This window comes from Miscanthus floridulus, chromosome 18 (genome assembly GCF_019320115.1).
Source record: "Miscanthus floridulus cultivar M001 chromosome 18, ASM1932011v1, whole genome shotgun sequence".
In the NCBI taxonomy this organism is placed as follows: domain Eukaryota; kingdom Viridiplantae; phylum Streptophyta; class Magnoliopsida; order Poales; family Poaceae; genus Miscanthus; species Miscanthus floridulus.
Window position 1 is genome coordinate 91,577,565 of NC_089597.1, and position 22,544 is coordinate 91,600,108.

At 42.8% G+C, this 22,544-nt stretch overlaps 3 protein-coding genes across 3 annotated transcripts; 1 reads left to right on the forward strand and 2 right to left on the reverse strand.

Moving 5' to 3' along the window:
- Window positions 1-309: 309 nt before the first annotated feature.
- LOC136524179 (nuclear intron maturase 4, mitochondrial-like) lies at window positions 310-3,211 on the forward strand. The gene is made up of 4 exons (XM_066517637.1): window positions 310-456; window positions 947-1,348; window positions 1,391-2,223; window positions 2,359-3,211. The coding sequence occupies exons 1-4, from the start codon at window positions 310-312 to the stop codon at window positions 3,209-3,211; spliced, it is 2,235 nt and encodes a 744-aa protein (XP_066373734.1).
- A 977-nt stretch (window positions 3,212-4,188) lies between these two features.
- Window positions 4,189-12,083, reverse strand: LOC136520608 (uncharacterized). Its single transcript, XM_066514172.1, has 5 exons — window positions 11,324-12,083; window positions 11,133-11,179; window positions 10,914-11,046; window positions 10,322-10,371; window positions 4,189-4,494 (listed from the first exon to the last, which is right to left on the reverse strand). Exons 1-5 carry the CDS (start codon window positions 11,448-11,450, stop codon window positions 4,189-4,191), a joined length of 663 nt encoding a protein of 220 aa, XP_066370269.1. The 5' UTR covers window positions 11,451-12,083.
- A 6,404-nt stretch (window positions 12,084-18,487) lies between these two features.
- Window positions 18,488-22,292, reverse strand: LOC136520607 (uncharacterized). The gene is made up of 6 exons (XM_066514171.1): window positions 21,745-22,292; window positions 20,442-20,478; window positions 20,079-20,315; window positions 19,962-20,009; window positions 19,007-19,440; window positions 18,488-18,891 (listed from the first exon to the last, which is right to left on the reverse strand). The coding sequence occupies exons 1-6, from the start codon at window positions 22,056-22,058 to the stop codon at window positions 18,822-18,824; spliced, it is 1,140 nt and encodes a 379-aa protein (XP_066370268.1). The 5' UTR covers window positions 22,059-22,292; the 3' UTR covers window positions 18,488-18,821.
- Between the last annotated feature and the right edge of the window lie 252 nt (window positions 22,293-22,544).

Here is a 22,544-nt window from a genome sequence, read left to right on the forward strand (position 1 = left end):
AAATAATTGCAACATACATCTGTAAACTTTAAACATACATACAATGCAACATAGGGGAGGGGAAGGTCAGGGCTAGTCGATTCTGGCCTCGGGGTGGGAGCCGATAGCGAGCCGTGGTGCGTGAGCACCACCAGCACTGCCCGCGCTCGTGGGTGCCCTTGGCTTGACCAGGGAAGACCTAAGGCGCCACGACATGTGCGCCCCAGCGGCCATGGCGGGGGCAGCAGCGCGCGACTGCGATGGGGACGGACGGACGGCGAGGGAGCGAGTGGCGTAGGTGACTGAGACGGGGCGCACACGCGGCCGACGATGGGGCGCCGGGCGGTTGGGGGAAAGACACGGCGCGGCAGCCGACGAGCGCACGACGGTGGAAGAGGGCGTGGTAGGGTGGAGTGGAGCGGAGGGATGTGCGTCCACACGCTCACGCTGAGACCAACGGATGAGCGAATAAGCGTGGTGGATATATTCTTTTTATGACAACGGATGAGTGGATGAAAATGAGCCGTATCCGAATGGAACGGACGCACGTGGCCAAGCATTATCGTTTAAAATTTTGATTGTAATTAATTAATTAATTTTGTAATTAGACTATGGTTACAAGATTTTAGGTTTTACTTTTGTTGACGTCGCTGGCTCGGGGAAAAAATTGAGTGGGGCCCATAACACAGCGTGAACATCCACCGTGGTTCGTAAAGAAGTACTGCTGACTGATTTGTGTGAGAAAAAAATACTATTTTAACTAAAAATTTACGATCATTTACGACACCCCACGGCCAAACGAGCTGGTGATTCGTGGGGGGGAAATTGGATCCATACCATCTAAAGAACCAATCTTTAGGTATCTACCATCAAAAAAACCAACTTGAGATATATACCATCAAAAGATCACAATTCTATAGCTATCTACCATTCCGTCTGCTTCCGTCACCTTCAACGTTGGGACAAGGCCGCCGCTGGCAACAGCCTGCTGTGCTTCCTCGTAGTCCTAGATGCGCTCTCTGCAGCAGTTCCGACGGTCTTCTGGCCTAGCGTTGACCTAGCGTCTGCAAAGGATGATGTCTGCTTTGTCACGCTGGCAGAGGAGCTGAGGAGCGGGGAGTTTGATGTCCGAGCAAATGCTTTCTCAGTGGTGGCGAAGAGAAAACGAGGACACCTTGTTCTCCCTGGGCTGAACTTGAAAGTGGTTCAGGAAACGATAAGGGTGGTGCTTGAGGTTGTCTACTGGCCTCAGTTCTCAAAGATATCACATGGCTGTCGCAGTGGGCGAGGATATCACTCAGCTCTCAGGTTTATAACTGATGAAATCGGGGTTCCAGATTGGTGCTTTACTGTCCCGTTGCACAAGGAGGTTGATAGCAATGTGACCTCTAAGCTTATTTCGCTAATACAGGAGAAGATCGATGACACCCTGTTAGTTGCATTCATGCAAAATATGTTTGATGCCAAGGTGATCAATTTGGTATTTGGTGGGTACCCCAAGGGTCATGGTCTGCCTCAAGAAGGAGTACTTGCACCAATCCTGATGAACATATATCTTGACAGTTTTGACCATGAGGTATTCAGGATTTGCTTGAAACATGAAGGCCTTGGTTTAGAGGCAACAAATGTTTTAGAAGACCGTGGTTCAAATTTGCGGCGCTGGTTTCGGAGTCAACTGAAGGGCAGGGGTGAAAATAGTGAAGATCAAACAAATTGTCAGACAAAGACAAAGCTATATGCTTGTAGATATATGGATGAGATTTTTGTCGCAGTTTCTGGATCCAGAGATGTTGCGGAAGATATGAAATCTGAAATGGTTGCTTATTTAAACAAATCACTTTACTTGGAAGTTGATGATAAAATTCATCTTGTGCCAATCAGAAGGAACCCACGGGGCTTACAGTTTGCTGGTTTTGTGGGCAGAGTAGAAACGAAGGAAAATGCTAAACTGAAAGCTGTGCATAAGCTGAAGGAGAAGATTCGTTTGTTTGCTTCTCAGAAGCAAGAGATTTGGGATGCTATGAATCTTAGAGTAGGAAAGAAGTGGTTGGCATATGGCTTGAGAAGAATAAAAGAGAGTGAGATCAAGTCGCTTGGCGTTAGCACCCCTTTGCTGGATCACATTGCACAATTTAGGAAAGAGGGAATGAAGACAGATCACTGGTTCAAAACTTTGCTGAAGGTATGGATGCAGGATGTCAATGCCAAAAATGAGCTAAATGAGGATGTTAAAAAAAAAGGGGCGTACCCAGTGCAGAGAGCTCCCGCTCTGTGCGGGGTCTGGGGAAGGGTGTTAGTGGCGAGCCTTACCCTCGCCTGTGCAATGCGAGGAGACCACGACTACCCGGGACCTTCCGGTCACAGGCGGTAAGACCTTAGGGATGTTCTCTTATCAAAATACATTGCTGAACCGGCACTCGCGCAAGACCTTAGGGATGCATTCTACAACTTTCAGAAGCAAGCTAAAGATTACATTTCATCAGAGACTGCTGCAATGGAAGCATTATTGTCCAATTTGAAGAGCGAGGAATCAACTAGTACCTGCACTGGTGGCAGTGTTAAAATTCATGCACCTCTTAGCTATATTCAGAAGTGCCTTCATCGCTATGGTATAATTAATCTCGAAGGTTTCCCTAGGCATGTTTCAGCCCTTCTCTTGCAACATGATGAGTTAATAGTAAGTTGGTTTGCAGGAATAGTTCATCGTTGGATAAGATGGTTTTCTGAAGTTGACAGTTTTAAAGAACTTCAGCTTATGTTTGTGGATTGTGTCAGAAAATCCTGCATCAGGACACTATCTGCGAAGTATAGGATGTATGAAAAACTTACAGAAAAACGATTTGAACTTGATGATTATGGCATTCCAATGGTTGAGGATTTTGAGGCAATAATTAAACCTTTAGAATCTAGTTATTCTGTGGCTTCTACTGATGAAGTTTTGGTGTATGGCATTTCTGGAAGCGGTTTAGTTGTGCTAACACTGTCAAGAGTTAGAGTCCCTACTCGACAATTCAACTGCTTTGTTATGGGCTGCCAATCTGCGTCACCAAGTATGTATGTGCTTCATGTGAAGGAGAAACAACGTTTCCCTGGATGGAGGACAGGTTTCTCGTCATCAATCGATGGGATTTTGGATGGTAAACGAATTGGATTGTGCACCCAGCATATTAAAGATATATATCTGGGACACATCTCCCTTCAATCAGTTGATTTTGGTTCCCTGATTAGATGACTGAATGATATGGTACCTGCGATTTTCTAATAGCTGAAGGCTTTGTACTGAGTACCGACTCACATGATAGTAGGTTCAGTAGATGTAAATCTAAACATGGTTATACAATCATAGTATGATTTTGTAGACACAGCTTGAGTGGTATGCTTGTGGACTATTTCAAATAGAAATTAGCCTACAATTTGAAGTTGCTCCTTTTCAGTGAATGGTTCAGACTTTCAGTGTTCAGTTTTATTTGGCAGTTTCTAAAATGCTATGTGTGTGTGTGTGTTGTGTGTGTGTGTGTGTGTGTGTGATGGGAAGTGGTCTCTCTAGTCTCTCCCCTGTAACTTATTCTGCAGTTCTCCTGTGTCGTTCGAGAAGAAGAAAAAATCTAAAATGTGCTTGGCACTAGGTGAAGGTGAACCATGGGTGGCGCCTAAGCACTGCCTAGGTAGACTAGATTCCCTTTACCCTTTTTATTTACGTATATGAGTGATAATATCTGTTGAAACTCGAGTTCATTTGACAGACAAGAATTGCAAGCCCTGCTGGATTGACTCGCTGGTTCTAACGTAAATACAGTGTTAGTTGCTGAGTTTTAAGTTCCTAACTGGATCAGGCAGTAAACACATGTTGTATTTTTTGTCTATAAGACTGGGCAAAGGTAGTTTTCTCCTACACTCTTTATTTAGCCTCTAATCTAAACCATGAACTAATTACTTTATTCATAAGATGTCGCTTGTGATCTATTCATAAGATGGTTACTGTGGGCCTGACTATGCCTTTATATCTCTTAAGGCTGGGTTTCAAGATTTTGATAGCTTCATATAGTGTATGGCGCACCGGAGAAAAACCACCATAGATAAGCATGAACGGGGGCGCATTATTCCTTGTTACACATGATGAAGTAAAACAGCAGTATATCATACTGGCTCATCATTACAGCATTAAGTTAGGCACAAGACAAGGATTTGGCATAAGCATTTTGTCCGTTCTCAGTTGTGAACAGGTTTCCTCTTATGGGGAGAGGCATGGTAATCCTTGTTAAGAAATTTTAAAACTCCATCACTGGCATCTAGCATTTTCTCCTTCCAATCCTCATTAATTTTATATAAGGTTCTGTGAACTACTGAATCCCTCAGTTCTTTTTTGGAGCCTGCATTTGAATTCCTGGAGTGCTTCGATGGCAATGTTCTTAGACGTTGAGGATTTGGAATGCTCAGTGTTATCACTGATGTGCTTCCTTCTAGTTTTACTCTGTTCCTGGATGGTCCTGCCTGCATCCGGGGGCTACTACTATCCTGAGACATTTCACTAGAAAATTAGTAGTGGCTTATACCACTAATAAGGAAATGCAAGGGAAATAAAAAGATAAAACAGTGGTAGTTGCTATTATGACTTTCTGGGACAGGTTTAATATATTCAAAAGGAATGTTCGTATTTCTGGAAAATATTAGTCTAGTATAGAGTAGTGTGCAGTGTGCACATGATGTGGCCATGTGGTACCTCAAACTTACTCTTCCATTTTACTATTTGACAATATTGTGTAGACCTTTGACATATCTGAAATGTACACATGTGCATGTCTTTTTTTTTTTTGAAAGAACGACAGCAGGGGAAGCCTCCACTGTTAGTAATTTATTAAACCAAAAAGAACCAACTGTAAGAACAAAAAACAGCAGCAAAGAAGGAAACAGGTAGCCTGAGGCAGGCTGGACCAAACTATGTACACAAATCTATCCAAGAAAGGGAGAGTGCTTGTTTTCAGAGATCCTGTGAGCTTGTAGGCGAGCTTCATCAATGAAACCTGTTTTCCAAGCAAGGAAGGATGGTTGGCCTCTACTAAAAATGAAGTTGTTTCTTTGCTTCCAAATTTGCCAAGCACCGGTGATAAAAACTTCCATGAAAAAAGGGTTTGAGAACCCCTCTAACTTGAGCTTCTTATTCTCTTCTTTTAGCTCATCATGATTTTTCTCCTTCTTGAGTCTCTTGTTCTCTTCCTTAAGCTTTTCATTCTCAAGAGCTAGATCACTATCATGGTCAAGGTTCTCTATCATAATGGTGTTGGTGGTTGATAGCTTTTCAAGATCTTTCTTGAGCTTCTCATTCTCATCCTTGATCTTGACATACTCATCATAGTTATCGGACTCAACCACTTGCTTGCCTTTGCTACTAGAACATTGCTCAATACTCTCAATAATCAAATCATCACATGATGTAGCTATATCAATCTTAACAACATGGTTAGTAGCATCATGTGGCTCATTGGATAAAAACTCATGAGAGACAACAAGATTATCATTATTAACCTTGAGGTTGGTATACTCTTCTTTTAGCATATTGTAGCTAGTGATGAGCTCATTATATATCCCCTCAAGTTTATCATATTTTTCTCTAAGCTCCTTCTTAAAAGATTTGAGCTCCTTGAGTTTGGATGACATAGTATCATTTGCTTCTCTAAGCTCAACACTAGCTTTTTCCGCTATGTCACATTTAGCTAAAAGAGAGTCATTCTTAAGTTCTAGCTTTTCATGCTTAGCTCTAGTCTTTCTAATGATCCTAGTGTATTGATTTAGCAATTTGACAAGATCATCATATGAAGGTGATTTTAATTCATCATCACTATCACTATCATCATTGCTAGCATGTTCATTACTACTACTCTCATCATCACTTTGTACCTTTCGTTCACCCTTGGTCATAAGGCATAGGTGTGTAGAGGATGATGGTGATGGTGTCAGTGAAGATAGTGAAGAGTAAATCACAATAGCGGCCACCTTCTCGTTCTCACTATCATCATCGGATGAGCAACTTGACGAATCAATGTCCGTGAGCCAATCACCGACGATGTATGCCTTGCCATTTTTATTCTTCTTGTGGAAATCCTTCTTCTTGCCATCCTTCTTCTTATCATTATCTTCATCACTTGAGTCATCTTTCTTGCCCTTGTACTTCTTCTTGTACTTGTCTTTCTTGGGCTTGGGGCATTGATGAGCTAGATGATCAAGTTCTCTATAATTGTAGCAATCTATCTCCGAGATTGGCTTTCTTCTATTGCTAGTGAAGAATTTCTTTTTCTTGCCATCAAACTTGACACCGTTCTTGTTGAGATTCTTTAGCATCTTGACGGTTCTTCTCACCATAAGAGCAAGACTTGCATAATCAATTTCATCATCACTTGAGCTCTCATATTCAACTCTTGCTTTGCCTTTCTCTTGGCTAGCCTTGAATGCCAACTCTTTCTTCTTGGTGGAAGATGAGCCATCTTGTGGTGTGATGTGCATATACATCTCATGTGCGTTGATCTTTCTCAATATTTGTGTTGGTGTAGCGGTGGAAAGATCACCTTGATGAAGCACGGTCACAATATGCCCATACTTGTCAATGGAGAGGACACTCAAAATCTTTCTTACAACATCGGATGGTTGCATTTGTGAGTCTAAGCCCATTGACTTCCTCTACAAGAATATTTAAGCGTGAGTACATTTTATTAGCACTTTTTTTCAGAAACATCTCAAATGAATTAAGCTTTTTTATGACAAGATGATAGCGTTCCTCACGCTCACTCTTTGTTCCCTCATGGAGCACACAAATATCCGACCATAGTGCATGGGCGTCCTTGTGGTTTCGCACACGGTTAAACACATCTTTGCAAATGCCTCTAAAGATGGTGTTTTTAGCCTTTGCATTCTATTTCTCATAATTGACCTCATCGCCTTGAAGATGTACGGGATCCCTAGGTTTTGGAAAGCCTTGAGAGGCGGCTCTAAGAATTTCAACATCTAGACCTTCTAAGTACGTCTCCATGCGGATTTTTCAATAAGAAAAATTATCTCCCTAAAAGATAGGAGGAGGTCCATCTCCGTGGGACATCTTTTTCTAGGCGGTTAAGCCTAAATACGTGAGCACGAGGTTCTGATACCAATTGAAATGATCAAGATGTCCAAGAGGGGGTGAATTGGACTAATTCTAAAATTCTTTGCAATAATTTAACGCTATACTTATCACACTTCACCCCTTGTGCCTAGAATGTGATTCTATTGATCTACCGCATAAAAGTTTTGCACCCTAGGTTTCAATCCTACTCTAGCATGGTAATTCTAAGAATGTAAAGACAAGAATTGAATTGCTCAAATATAAATATTTAAAGTAAAGAGAGGAGAAGGAACGCGACGATATTTTGTCGAGGTATCGGAGAGTCGCCACTCCCCAGTAGTCCTCGTTGGAGCACCTGCGCAAGGGTGTAGCTCCCCCTTGATCCGCGCAAGGATCAAGGGCTCTCTACGGGCTGATTCTTCGACACTCCATCGCGGTGAATTGCCCACAACCGTTCACAGCTTGAGTTGGGTCATCCACAAGCTCTGCCAGATGATCGTCAAACTCCCGATCACCACCAAGCCATCTAGGTAATGGCGATCACCAAGAGTAACAAGCACGAACTCTTACTTGACCACAACAAGCCTAATGAGAAGGGTGGATGCACACTTGCTACTCTCCTTGCACTAATGAGGCCTTAATCTTGGATTCTCAAATCTGAATCACCTCACTAGGCTCTTGCTCTCCTTAGCACTCTCAAGGGTGTTTCTCAGCTGAACAAATAGGCAAGAGACCTCCCTTGAATGAATAGAGAAAGTATTTATACCCCCTCATTCAAAACGAACCATTAGGAGGTTGACTTATCACTCTGCGGGGTGATCGGACACTTCGGTCAAGGTGATCGGATGCTCCGGTCAGTTCCCCCCGCCATAGAGCCGTTAAGTTGTGACCGGACTCTAACCTGCGTCCGGTTAGCACTGACCGGACGTGTCCGGTCACGAAAACTGCTCTCTGGAACCTTACTGATGTTGACCGGACGCTGGCGCCCACAGTCCGGTCACTTTGCTGTTCAACGTCTGGTCAGTAACCGGATCCTGACCAGCGTCCGGTCAGTACTGATCGGACGCGTCCGATCAAGAAACTCTCTCTCTGGAACCTCTCTGGAGTTGACTGAACTCTGGCACCCAGCGTCCAGTCATATTTCACTCAGCGTCCGGTCGCAACCAGATGGCTCCAGTTGATCAAATGAACTGATCGGACTCATCCTTCAGCGTCCGGTCAACATTTGACCCTCCATTCACTTTCAACTTGAAATCATATGTGAATGAAGTTTGCTCCAATTGATCTTAGGGCTACTCCGGAGCTACCTAGTGCTAGATTTGACAAGTGTGTACCACACCTAACCCACTAGACTCACCTAGGTTAAGCTACTAGTCCATACCCTCCTTAATAGTACGGCCAAAAGAAAAACAAAGTCCTAAACTACTCTAAGTGTCTCTTCAACACCAAACAACACTTAAAACTAGTCCATCCTTAACCTTGTCGTCCATCCTTTGAAAACCAAAACAATATCCATCGTAGGGGCATGACAACTATGATTGCCCAATCAATTACCATTATCATGACCTAACTTAATTGTCTCTGCAAAACACACGTTAGTCATAGTAATCTCGTATTGTCGTTAATCATCGAAACCTAACTAGGAGCCTAGATGCTTTTAGTCCAAACGCCGTTTGACACAATACTTGGCTTGATGGCCATAATTATAGCAATACAGGCATCTAAAGGCACTGGTACAGTCTTTGATGAAGTGATCAGCACCCAAACATCTAAAGCCGATGCGATGAAGACGATTGAGAGTGGAGCTGAGAAGGTCACCTCGATTAGGAGGTAGCTCAATTAATTCCTGGGATGGCTTCTTGCTAGCTTGGGGATTAGACCCATCATTAATCATTTCAGCCGGCTGAAGGTTGGCATCCTGCTCAATGTTGCCGGCCTGATAAATGCTAGCGGCTTGATTAGGAACACTTTGAACAATATGAACATCAAGCTCACCATTGACATTGTGAACATCAAGAACACCTGAAGACGCCTGAGAGATTTTGAGGGATGGCTTGTGCTCAGGATCCCTTCCAAGACCAGAGGCAGCTGTGGAGAAAACCGAATCACTACTGCTAGAAGTAGTGATAGGACAGAAGAACTTGCCAATCTTGATGACCTGGCCAATCTTAGTAGGACGATATTTACGAGCTGGGGAATCTTGAACGAGTTTACTGCAGAAAGAAACATTCTTAGAAGTCAATTTGCGCTTATTTTTTTGGACTAAACACCGTTGTCCCACTAGCTTTCTCTTCTTTGTCCCAACACTTCTTCTCAAGTTCCCAATTATCACCTCCGTCTCGCCACAAGTGGAAATAGGCGTCAAAATGAGCAGTCGTGATTCTTCTGAGAGATCGAATTAGCAGACCAACATGCTTGGAGGCGACGGAGAAACAGAAGTGGCGATCACTTTGGTAAGTGACATGAAAACCAACGGGAGCGCCTCCCTGACAGCAGTGCAAAGCCAAAGCAGCTGAATCTTCAGTGAGACGAAAAAGAAACCTTCTGAAGACCACGAGCAGGAAGAAAGAGCCATCCGGCGAGGAAGAAGGATGATGCACCGAGGAGGAAAACTTGTGCACGACCTCAGCTTCGAAGCGCTAACCCAGGGAGAAGTCCCACTCTCTGACCAGCTCTGTAAGAGCAGGGTCCTGCTCGAGTTCGATGAGAGCGCCCGGAGGTTGCCGAGCCATTAGATGCGACCTAGCCGGAGAGGTGCCTCCCGGCCCTCCCTAGAGATGCACCGGATGCAGCCGGGGATCAACAGCTATGGGGGAGAGGCGAGGCGAGGTTGTTGGCGCACTGCAGGGGGAGGGGGCGGCTGCTAGAGCGGAACGGGAGGATGAGAGCGCCGGCTGCGCGCAGGAGTAACGCGAGCGAGACAGCGCGCTGGCCGGCGGCGCAGGCGAGTGCAAGCGAGGCTGCGCGCGGGCCGGTGGGTCGGACAAGCGCTAGCGAGGCTGCGCGTGGGCCGGCGGCGCGGCAGGCGGCGGCCGACACGAGCGCGGCTCCATCCCTGTCGGACAAGCATATTATGTGAATGATACTCTGTGCATGTCTATTTATTTCTGGTATTCACACTCAGATATCAGCATTAGAAGTATGAAGTTGCAGTTTTAAATTTCACGTGACTACTATAAAAATTAAATTCATACCATCTTTTGACCCAAAAAAAACATGTTGATGTAATGTTGGGAAGGACGAAGAGATCACCTTTATGTTTGACGGCACACGTGAATTAGTTGAGTAATTCTTATTTTCTCCTGCATTAAGAATGTAAAAATATTCAAACTGAACAGAAAATGGAAATGTAGTAGTTCATTGTTATTTTTCTTGGGATTTTCTTCTTTTCTTTGTTTAGATTTTTTTGTCAAACTTTTAACATCTAGAAAATTGAAAATTACAAGTCTATCTTGAGTAAAATGGTGCATAAATGCTGAACTTTTTTCCCAAAAGAAGTGTAACATAAGTATCATGATTCGTGACATAGGAAAAGGACCAGTTATTTTTTAGTCATAACTAAACACATGTATCTAACAAGAAGGAAAAGCCATTTTTGACATATAGGATGGCAAACCAAAAGAGAAATGGAAGGAAAACAAGCTAGTTATAGTTACTTGGCTAGACCCTATCTACTTCTAGTTGTTCTTGGGAGGGTGTTTCCGGGGTGAACGGTAATCAGCAGTGAAGGGAATTTGGCCATCAAAGTAAACCTTTGGTGGAGGTTTTCTACTTCTAAAGTTACAATTCATACTCAAATCCTTCCCTCCTCCATGACTGCATTTTCCAACAGAATATTTTGCACCTGAGCTTGTTCTGCTTCCAGAATTCTTTGTTTCCTTCTGCTCCATGACTGCATCTTCAAAAGCCAGCCTTCGACCTGTCAATACATTGCTTCTGACTTCCTCATCTGTCCTGATCTTGTCAACGCTGAGTTCCTGCATTCGAAACATCATTAGTTTCTGTAGCCAGGGAAGAGTCCTGGCTACATAATTTATTACTTGACATTGCTTCAGATTCTTACCAGCTTGATTTCTGCTCCTCCCTTGCTGCCAGTAACTGACAGTAATTCTGAAAACAGACGGAAGGTGTGTCAGTTCATCAAACATGGATGCTTAAACTGAGAAAGGAATGAGCTGGGAAGTCTTAGAGATACTAGAAGAATAAGGTTAAAAGTAGGCAGTTGCAAATGCAGGAGAGATGATTATGTCTAACCTCTATGTGCAATGGCGACGAAGGGGCCAAGGGTGGCCGAGAGGATGGCCAGCCCAAGCAAGAAGCTTATACAGTTTAACGGCTGCATAACTAACTGTTTAGCCCTGCTTTTAAGTATGTCTGTCATTTAACTAACAGAAATGGAAGGAGAAAGCAGAACAAAGGAAGGGTAGTTTTATAGGCCTTCAGAGACATGGGCACTCCATTGGTCAAAGTAGAGTTGCAATATCTCCTATATTCATTGAATGCTGCACCTGTACTTTTAATCCATGTACAATTAGCTAGGTCCTCGGCAGTTTCTTATTGGCTTAAGTATATTCATGTGCCTGGGAGATCTCAAAGTTTGTCCATTGCCATTTGCCAAGCAGTAGTAGTTTCCAAGGATCTCATGCACAGTAAAAGTGCATCAAGGATCGGCAAATTACTTGAGATGGAGGATTTTGAGTGCATTGGGCCTTATGCCGCAGTGCTGCCAATGCATCACAGTGAGGAAGAAGAAGCAAACTTTGGTGGCCAACTAGAAAGGTTTTCAGTAAACAAGGCCAGAACCTAGAGTTTCACCTCCCGTTGATCTTAAGCAATGCTCTCGGTGCCCCACATGTACCGTAAACCATATTGAATTGTCAGACTTCTAGGTGATAGTAACTTTACAGCTGGTTACTTGGTGGGTGTGTAAAACAGACGCCCTCAGCACGCAATGGCAAACCTTGTGTTTGGCCACCGTTGTCGGTAGCATTGAATCGGGGAACTTGGGAGAGTGAAGGGCATGGAGAATCTTTTCAGCTGGTTGAATTTGGTCTGTTTCTTTTCGCGGGGTTACAATCACTTGATTCGTGGTTTTCCTCTTTTCAGGTGTTGGGCATAGCAAGTGGCCTGGAAAAGCATGACCAGGATGCCAGCTTGGGTTTTGGTTCTGCTGCTTGATTGTACGGCTTGGGAAACATGCCCTAGGCTTCTCTGCACCTTGTGTCAAGATTCATACATTCATACTGTACCTGGAGAGACAGTCAACACGGTCTTCTGGGACTCGAGTCGTACCAGCTGCGTGCCAATGTCTCGGCATTGCGGTTTGCCTATTCCGTGCATCTGAAGTGAAATGATTCAGATCACCGCGCTGCGTAGTTCATTTTTGTCCACTGACCGAGGTCGTCAGTAATCTGTTCTAAGGATGTTGGGGGATTTGCTAGATAGACACTACCGCCAGAAGCCCTGAACAATCCTAACTTTGGGCCTTCCAGTGAGATGCGTAATGACTCTTGGTAGATTCGAAGCTTACAGTAACAGAAGTTCCTGAATCATTACTGAGGACGACAGCGATTTGGAGAGCGCAGCTTATGTTGGATTCGTGCGCTAGATCCTGGAGGCGATACTTGTGTAGGAGAGCAAGTTGACAGAAATACTGAAGGGACCACCGAACCATGATGGGTCCGCAACCGTGTACGTCGGCTGTTGCTAAATTGGAGAAGTGAACACATTGTTGCCAGCTTAAGTTGTTGGAAAAGGCGGATAATTCACCTAGTACTTCATATGTCTGAATTTATATTAAGTCAAACTATGCTAAGTTTGACTAAAATATGTAGAGACATGTATTGACACCCCCTTCATCAAAGATGTAAATTATGAAAATATGTTTCATCATATATTCAACAACGCTAATTGGATGTCGTAAATATTATCGTTCTTTTTTTATAGATTTGGTTAAACTTAGCACAATTTTACTTAGAATAAACTCAGATTTCTTATATTATAGAATGGAGAGTTTATTTTAACACCCCCTCTCACGTGGAGGTGATTTTACGCCTTACACGTACAATAGGAGCAAGCAACTTTTTTTTTTATTGCACCAGCCACCTTTTGCTCTTAAAAGTTGTATGCACAAACACTAATTGATTGCACCTAAAGGCTTTAGGTGATGGAAAGACATACAATCATTTATACTTCTCATATAGCGCTTCAGGTGATGAGAAAATCAGTCCTCCCATTTTCTGGGTGAGGGGATAAAAGTAATAGTCCAAGTGATTGGAAAAAATATATTCTATAAAAACTACCCATCGGGGATATAGTTTCTATATGCAGCGTATAAATAAATTAATAGGCATGGAAACCACGTGTGGTTTTTAGCATTGGGACTGTCCTTACAAGTAGACTTTGTTCTAATACGATGTGCCCTTTTTTTCTCTATTAGCAAAATGTGCCCGTGCGTTGCAACGTGTCCCAATACATTTTGAACCGGATTTTGGACTATCACTGGATGCGAGTCTGAGTCACGAGTCCAGATCACAAACGTCAACGGGTCTCAATACGCTTTGAACCGGACTTTGGACTATCATTGGATGCGAGTGTGAGTCATGAATCAAGATCACAAACATGACACGAAAATTAAAGCTGTACATATGTATTTTGAAAATAAAAAATGGTTTGGAAGAAACTCTTTATCTTTTAATAACAACACATAATAATAATAATAATAATAATAATAATAATAATAATAATAATAATAATAATAATAATAATAATAATAATAATAATAATAATAATAATATTGTTATTATATATGTTATTTGAGTCTGTCTACCCAACAACCATGTGTTTTATGCAGTTTCAACACTGAATTTTTTTATACCATAGAATTAAGATCCAATAGCCTCCATCCTTCAGATAATCACAAATCACAAGATCACAGATCGACAGATCACATGAAACAATTTTTTTCTATATAAGAACAAAAAAACAAATCGGATCCAGCCACACGCGTATACCCGCGGTACGCCAAGGACACGTAGCACCGCGACGGGCGACGGAGCCGGACCGAATCTTGCTTACGGCCGGCCATCAGCCCATCACGCATTGCATGCCACTCGCACGTCGCACTCGCATCGAAGCCGGGATGTTTGTCGTACGTGCCCTGTACGTACAACTCGCCTGCATACTTTAAAAAAAATCATGTGTTTTTTTTATGCTAAAACACATGTATGTTGTATAGTATTTTTGTAAGGAAAAAAGAATAAACCATTGAAGGACAGGAGGCCGGAATGCCGAGATATTGGATCGGACCGAGCGAACAAAAGAAAAGGGAAAACAGGATCGCCTGGGAAAAAAAAAGAAACGGGATCTACCAAGATACCTACAGGAAAATACTGGATAGAAGAAAATATATATTGAAAACAAACTTGGGGGCTTATGGAGAAAAAACAAAAAAAAAAGGAAACGCATCGTCCAGCTACGTATATAGGAAAAAAATCAGAAAGCTAAGGAAATCGAGCCGGACACGAAACATTAAACGGGGGAGAAAAAATCGCTCATGAGATGGAAACACAATAGTAGGATGTCGAAAAAAATATAGCATCGATGGATAAAAAAATGGCCATGTTCAGCTTATCTTATATTAGGCTTGTTCGGCTTGTTTTTTCAGCCGGAACAGTGCTTTTCTCTCACAACAATTTAGCCAGAACAGTGCTTTTCAGCCAGTTTCAGCCAAGTTTCAGACCAGCGAACGGGCCATATGGTCTTGGCCAATACATCTTGAAATCAGACTGCGAGTTTCGCGAATCATTAAAACTCGTATGTGCACGAGTTATATAAGTTTGAACAGAACTCCATTATCTGAGTAGGTAGGGAAAGACGGACATAAAAAAATAGTGGAGAGAAATTTTACCTCTTTAATATTAGGTATATAGAGGTATAGATGTAAAAGTTGAGCTCTAAGTTAAAATTTTGTAGAGTGATAGTGGATACGATAACTTATGTTAAAAATTACATTATAAATCATTATCATTATTTTTTATACAATCTTATATCTCTAGGGTTATTTTATTATAAGATGTTCAAAAATTCATAAAACTTTGACATTAGTTATGATATCAATAAAAAAATTAACTTAGAACTCAACTTGTAAATGAAAAAAAAATATTAAGAGTAGAATGAACTAACTAAAATATTTGGTGGGAGAAAATCGATCAAAAAAATCAGTTAAAAGGCACAGGGCCTTACTTGGGGAGTAATTTGATCTTTTCCCCCATATAAGAAAATTTCTTACATGGAAGGAACGGTGAAAATCGGCAGGAGCAAACGTTCTAAGCTGTGAGCTCTCGGGCACAACACCGGTGCCATCGCGCTGCGCCGCGGCCTGCGTGAACAGCGATTCGACGCGCGGGGTGGTCGACACGACACGCTCGCTGCCTCTTTCGGCGACGCCGTGGACCGCGCGCGGTGCACCTCCCGCGGCGGGGCCGGCTACGAGGTCCGATCTGGGTCCACCCGACAGAGCCGCCAATGGAGGGAAACCGAGGGGGAGAGAGAGAGAGCGCCGGCCATCGGGAGGGCCGCCGGGCGAACGTGCGCCGGGGCCTCGGGCGCCGCCGGACGCATCATTAGCGCATTAATTTGACTGGGGAGGCGGCGTCGAAGGACTAGAGCGAGAGAGGGGATGCGGAGCACGAGGGCGTGCGCTCCGTCGCTCCGATCGTGGCGGCAGGCAGCGACACATTTTCCTCCTCGCGGCAGCCGCAGCTGGAATCGAGGGTTGTACTTGTGCCAGTACGAGTGAGTTCCAAGTTTTTTTTTTATTGAAAATTAGTGAGTTCCAAGGTTATGCTGGCAATAGCACTTGATTAGGGCAGTCTCAATGAAAGAAATTAGTAGTTTCTATAACATAGGATACCGCACTAAAAAAGTACTGCTTTCCAACCCATGGTTTCTATGAGTAATAACTATTTTTTCTTTCTCTCTTCCAACTCTATTTTTTCCTCCAATGGGAGTGCGACACGAGCTCCATAGAAACTGGTGGTTTCTCCCCAATGGCGATTTCATGGTTTCTTGATGCATTGGGTCAAGAGTAGACCTGGTTTCTTCATGAAGAAATCATTTCTATGATTTTTGCTCTCTTTCTTCATTAATTACATTGTCATGTCAGCATTTTACCTACGTGGTAAGTCATTTAATGAGGATAGAAACTATCATCAATGCACCATTGGGACTGCCCTTACGCATATTTGATACACATTCACATATTCACAATGAGGGAAAATAAAAGGACATGGGCAGTGAGATTCTGAAGCAACAATTTCGCCTCTTCCGTCAATAGATTTTAGCGAGAGCATTTATAACAAATAAGCCTTGCTCAATCCTAACATTTTTTATTTGTTCCAAAGTAAAAAAAAATAGATGGACACATACACATACAGTCACACACATTTTGATACAAACAATCAGACAGTAGACACTGTCATAAATAACTTTATGAGGTTTAACATTTATAAAAAAATAGCAATCTATGAAAACATAAGATATTGCTTCCTAATGGGGAAGCTAATTATGGGTGTATACAAACAATAACAGCTAAATCTAGGAGATATCCTGAGAGAGAGAGAGAGAGAGGAGATGAGGGTAGGTGTGTCTTTTGTTAACATTCTTAATCTGTCTAAAAATTTCTAGAAAACTATTTATTTTGGAACAGAGTTAGTACATGTTATTACACACAACAACATTAAATAAGGTACTAAGTTCCCATATCATAGCAATTTCATGAAACGAGCAAAACTTTTTTTTTACCACAGCCAGGTTCAATTTACCTCCCTCAGTCTCGTCCAATTTTCGTTCTTGATCTACAAAACCAGGTCTTAAACCCTTAAACTTTTGAAAACTGTTCACGTCAAAGGAGGTAAATCGGACTAAGTTGAAAGTTTGAAGAGGTAAATCGAACTAGAAATATTTTTTATAAAAATATATAAAAATTCTTAAAAAAATAAAAAAATATATCCAAATATATTTTACATGAAAAATATAACAATTAAAATCCTACACCCTGGTTTATGTTAGAAAATTCATAGAAAATTTGCTTTAGCTTGGAAAATCATGAAACTAATTTTAGATTTTTTTTTTTCTAAAATCATGCTCTATGCTATGGTGCCTAGCTTTTCATGTCACTTGATTCTATTTGTACAAATATCATGACCCATGTGCTACCATCTAGATTTTTGCGACATTACGCCCCATAATTCATTGCACTAAAACTTAATTAAATCTAGTTTGTAAAACTTAATTAAATGTATTAAACAAAGGGTGCATACATGCATGCATATGTGCGGCAGTGTGCATGCAGCCACGCAGTTTGACAAAACTATTTTGAAAATTTATCTAGGGCAGCGGACCAGTGCCCTCTACAGCCCTGAACATGCTTCAATGGTGCTTTTGTGTAGTTTAGATGATCATCAATATCCACTAATTATAATACAAAGGAGAGCTTCTACTAGCAAATAAGCACTAAAATGAGTCCATCAAAATTTAACCGATTTCAAGCTAGGCACCATAACATAGAGCATGCTTTTAGAAAACCTAAAACAAGTTTCATAATTTTCTGAGCTAAAATAATTTTTCACCCAAGTTTAGAATTTTTAATTGCATTATTTTTCATGTAAAAATATATTTGAATATTTTTTATTATTTTTTTATAAAAATATTTATAGTCTGACTTACCTCCTTGAACTTTCAATTTAGTCCGATTTACCACCTTGACATTGCACCGTATTAGCAAAACCACCACCAAAACCGCCAGATTGTAAAAATGAATGGTTTTCAAAAGTTAAGGGGGTTTAAGATAACTATTTTTTTTAAATCAAGGAGAAAAATCGAACAACTGTGATAGTCGAGGGAGGGAGGTAATTGGACTTCTTTTTTTTTTGTTTGAGGGAAAAGGAATAAGGCCGATGAACGTTGGGCTTAAGCCAGCCTAAACTGTCTGGCTGCTGGACTTGATCCTTCGAGGCCATGCGCCCACGACAAAGCCCATGCGCACGTACTCAGTACTACTCACATAGAGTCCCATTGCCAGCCTCACCGCCCGCGGACCCGCGGACCCGGCGGCTTCGCTCGTGCTCCACCGCTACCGCCTCCCGTTGTTGCTGGTTGGCCGCACGGCAGCCGGCAGGCAGCCGTCCCATGTGGGTCGGGGCCGATCGACGTCTCGGCAGCCCCCGGCCCCGTGGCCTCTAACGGACTAACGCTGCTGTCGTAGACAAGGTAGCCCCGCCGTCGCGTGGAGCCAGCCGCTGCTGCGACTCCATGTCCCGCGGTTACGAACGTTTCCGGACCCCGTGGCAAGGGATGCCACAAAATCAGGCAGTAATATAACAGCGAGGATATATAATGGTAAACAATCACCGGGTAAGCTTTCATAAAACTCCCACTTAAAGTCCGATCAACATCTATGAAGCGTTTCTATGGAATGTGGAACATAAAACAAAAAAAAAAGTTGCAATAGTACAACATATTTACAGTTATGCAAAGACAGTGCTTCTCATTGCTTTGCAGGGGAGGCTTTTCTTCGGACTACATCGGGTAACAAGTGAATGACTTCAAGGGGGAAAAAAAAAGGAAGTGGCTGGGAAACTATGGTTGTTTCCTTTCAAGGAACAAACTCCCAAATGAATAATAAATTATAAAGATTGGAATACATACAGATGGCTACGAGTCACTACCAAATACTAACCTTCCGATATTTTCAGCTCCCAGAAGCCGCAGTGAAACAGTCAATATTGCACAATTTGACTGACCTCATCATCCCCGCAAAGCTGTCACATCACGGCATTACAAGAGTCAGGAGACGGGAAACAGAATACATCTTACAAGTACAACAAAATTCCACGAGGGAATGTAAAGTAGAAAGCATAAAATGTATATACAAACCGATCGATGCTCTTCCGTGGCCTGTCAGTTTGATCCACACTAGCCCGTGGTTTGTCGAGCTGATCAACGCTCTTTCTGCCTTTATCTCTCCTGTCTATACTTCCCCTAGGTTTCTCCCGTCGATCAATGCTAGGTCTATCATCAATGCTTGATCTTGGTTTGTCCCAGATATTGGTGCTTCTCCGTGAGCTCTCTGCACTTTCGGATCCTGTTTCACTAGGATCTGAAGGACCTGAACTCTCTGGAGATTCATCTTTAACTGGTGGCGATCTCTCAATGGCATTGACGAATTTTTTCAGGTGCTTAATGTATTCTGGGTACAGTTCCAAATTACAGTGGTTCCCTCCTTTGACCCACAGAGGCTCGTATTTCACTTTGGATAGTTCCCATAGCGCCCTCCCATGAGAACAGTCAACAACCTCATCAGCTGTACCCTGCACATGGAATAATTCACTGACTTGGTTAAAACCCTTTGTGTATGGCACCCATAACCAAAATTTATATGCAGAAACTTGGTACAGATTTTGAAAGGCAAAAGGCACCTTATGATTTGAATTCTGGAAACTAAAAACAGTATTGTACGGAATAAGTAGTGTAATACTTGTATTGTATGATGGTACAGACATAATGCCTAATATGTAATCCATTTTATTGACCTCAAAAGTGTAGACCTTAATAAAATTGCATGAACGTTACGCACTGAGCTTCATACAAGGGTACAGCTTAATGAAAATGTAAGAACACCAATACAACATTGATAATAACAAGCTTGAAACTCGGAACACATTTTGAAAAGAACAAAGTGGGAAAATGGTATGTAACCATCAAATATATAAAGCCTAGAACCCTAGTTCCCTACATGCAAGACAAAAGTTAATGGCAATAAAGACACATGCATGCGCGCACATGGAACTAAACATTATTAAAGAAAACTTGCTGTCAGAGGAATACTCACATGTATAACTAGTACAGGACACTTGACCAGAGGAATTTTGTCAATGTTCTGTAAATAAATTAGTAGAGATTAGATCAAGTATACGATCAAATAAAAGGAATCAAGTAAATTAATCACCTTATATATGTCAAACCAATATGTATGCTTTACAGGATACATTACTCTTAAACCAGATGAAATTGGGCTATGTAGAACAACAGCTCGTAAATGAGGCAAACGGAATGCTAAATCCAAAGTAGGGCCACTCCCCACTGATTGACCATATAGAATGATGTTTTCCTCAGAGGCTCCATATGTTTCTATAAGACACCTATAAACAGCTTCTATATCAGCATACGTGTTTTGCTCACTTGGCTGCAAAATCAAATGGAATTAAATTGATCAGCCATGCTCATGCACAAGAAGAGCTGGAACTCATAAAATAGCATGAGAAGAGGGGTAAAAAGAAAGTACTTTCCTAGATAAAAGCTGAATTTATACCTTCCCAGATGATTGTCCGTACCCAGAATAATCATAGCTGTAGAAAAATGTACAGGTCAGAAGTTACTAACATGGAGCATAACAGGAATACAAAGTTCAAAGCAATTGAAAGGATCAGGACTGGCGAGCATCAAAATGAAAAGCAAATATATCATGAGTACAATAGAAAGGTTAAAACAGCCATAGATAATGCCTAGCAATCAATCACCAATTATAAAGTCAAACTACATATTAAATTGTAGCTAGGCTTATACACAACAAAAAGGGTAAAATAGGATAAAAGTTATAATATGGTGATAAATGGAATTCATATATTCAATAAGAAACAAAATGAACAACCAGAAAATAAAGTGGGATAAAAGAGCAGACCAAATCCTCCATTTGCAAGATTTCAAATAGGTCATAGAGTGATAGATCCACTGTAACTAAGTTATTCTAACCGACAGCTCATCCCATCACTTTTATTAAACATAGCCAGCAACCCAGAAATGCCTAATTCCCTCAGTAAAATCAGATTCACTCAAATCTCTAACCAGAAAATAAAGTGGGATAAAAGAGCAGACCAAGATTCACAACCAAAGGCGCCAATATAGATGAACAGTCTTCCTCCCTCTAATCCAATAACTTCCAAACAACTCCAGTACTGACAATGAAGCAGACGTGCCCCTCAATCAATAGTACAGCACATCAACATCCAAACTTTCCAGTCAACTTAAGTATGCACTAGCAAACAATTACCAGCCTCAATGAAATCCGTCTACTGTATACCAGAACAGCGCAACTTTCCAAACCACACATCCATATAAGCTGCACTGTTGCAGCTTGGGACATTCCCGACTAATATAACAACTAAGAACACATGAATTCACAAACAAGTACATCTAGCAACAGAATCTAAGACTACCTTCCACAAACACACAATCCAAATAATACACGCACAACCTTGGACACTAAATTCCCCCCAACCAGTTAAGATAAATTCTGGATCACAATTTCAATCCAAATGACATGCCAGATTTGTACAACATTAAGCATCTAATTAAGTAATTAAAGCAGCTACAGATCCCACATTGCACGATTAACTGTAGGATCCCAATTCCCAAGTGCACCCGCCACCCGAACAATCACGAGCAAGCAGGCAAGTCGCAAGTTCTAAACTAGCACCAATGCCTTTACCAAATGAGATGAAGCAACCGAATACTAACATCACAGCATAATACTAACAGATAGGATCTCGACGCAGTCCAGTCGAAGCAGCAAAACGCGGCGAGGGCTAGAGAGCGCACGTTACATATATACCTACCCCATGAGGTTGACGTTGAGGTGGGCGCTGAGCTCGACGAAGAGCTCGTACATCTGCCCCAGGTCGGCGGCGTTGCCGTGGGAGTAGAGCAGCGTGAGGCGCGCCCCGGGCTGGCGCACGTACATGGCCACCACCTCGGTGCCGCGCTTCGTGGGCAGCCGCCGCGCCTCCACGCCGCGGCCCCGCGACACGGGCACCCCGCTGAGCTCCACCACCTCCGAGTCCGACGCCGCCGGCGGCTCCACCCCGTACGACGGCGGGGTCGGCGGGAAGAACGCGAAGCGCGCCGCCACCGTCGACGCCACCGCGCCCATGGGATGGGAGGGGAGGAGCGGAAGGCGAGCGAGCGAGCGGGCTAGGGGACTGATGGAGTGATGGGGCTCCCGGTCCCGGGGGCGGTGGCGGGGCAGGCTCGCTCGGAGGCGGGATTCGAGGCGTTGGAGGAGAAAAAACTAGGAGATGCGTGGCGTGGCGTGGCGTGGCGTGGCGAGCTCGGTTTTTTAGTGGAGACCTTCGCGGAAGCTGCCGCCGCGATCGGAGGGGAAAAGGGTAACGGAGCGTAGCAGCGGACGGGGGGCGGCGGGCGGGGGTGGTTTGTTTAATGCGAACCGACTGGGCCCCGCCGCCGTCTGGGTCTGGATTAGTTAGCTGGAGGCCGTAATTTGAGGAGGGTTTGAGTTTTGAAACCCAGTGTCGCGCGAATTTGGGGCAAATTTGGAGGTATTGTGATGGAAAAACGGAAGAAAAAGGGTTTGGCGCGACCTGAATAAAAGACGAGGAGAGCTGCTAGCATGTGAAGC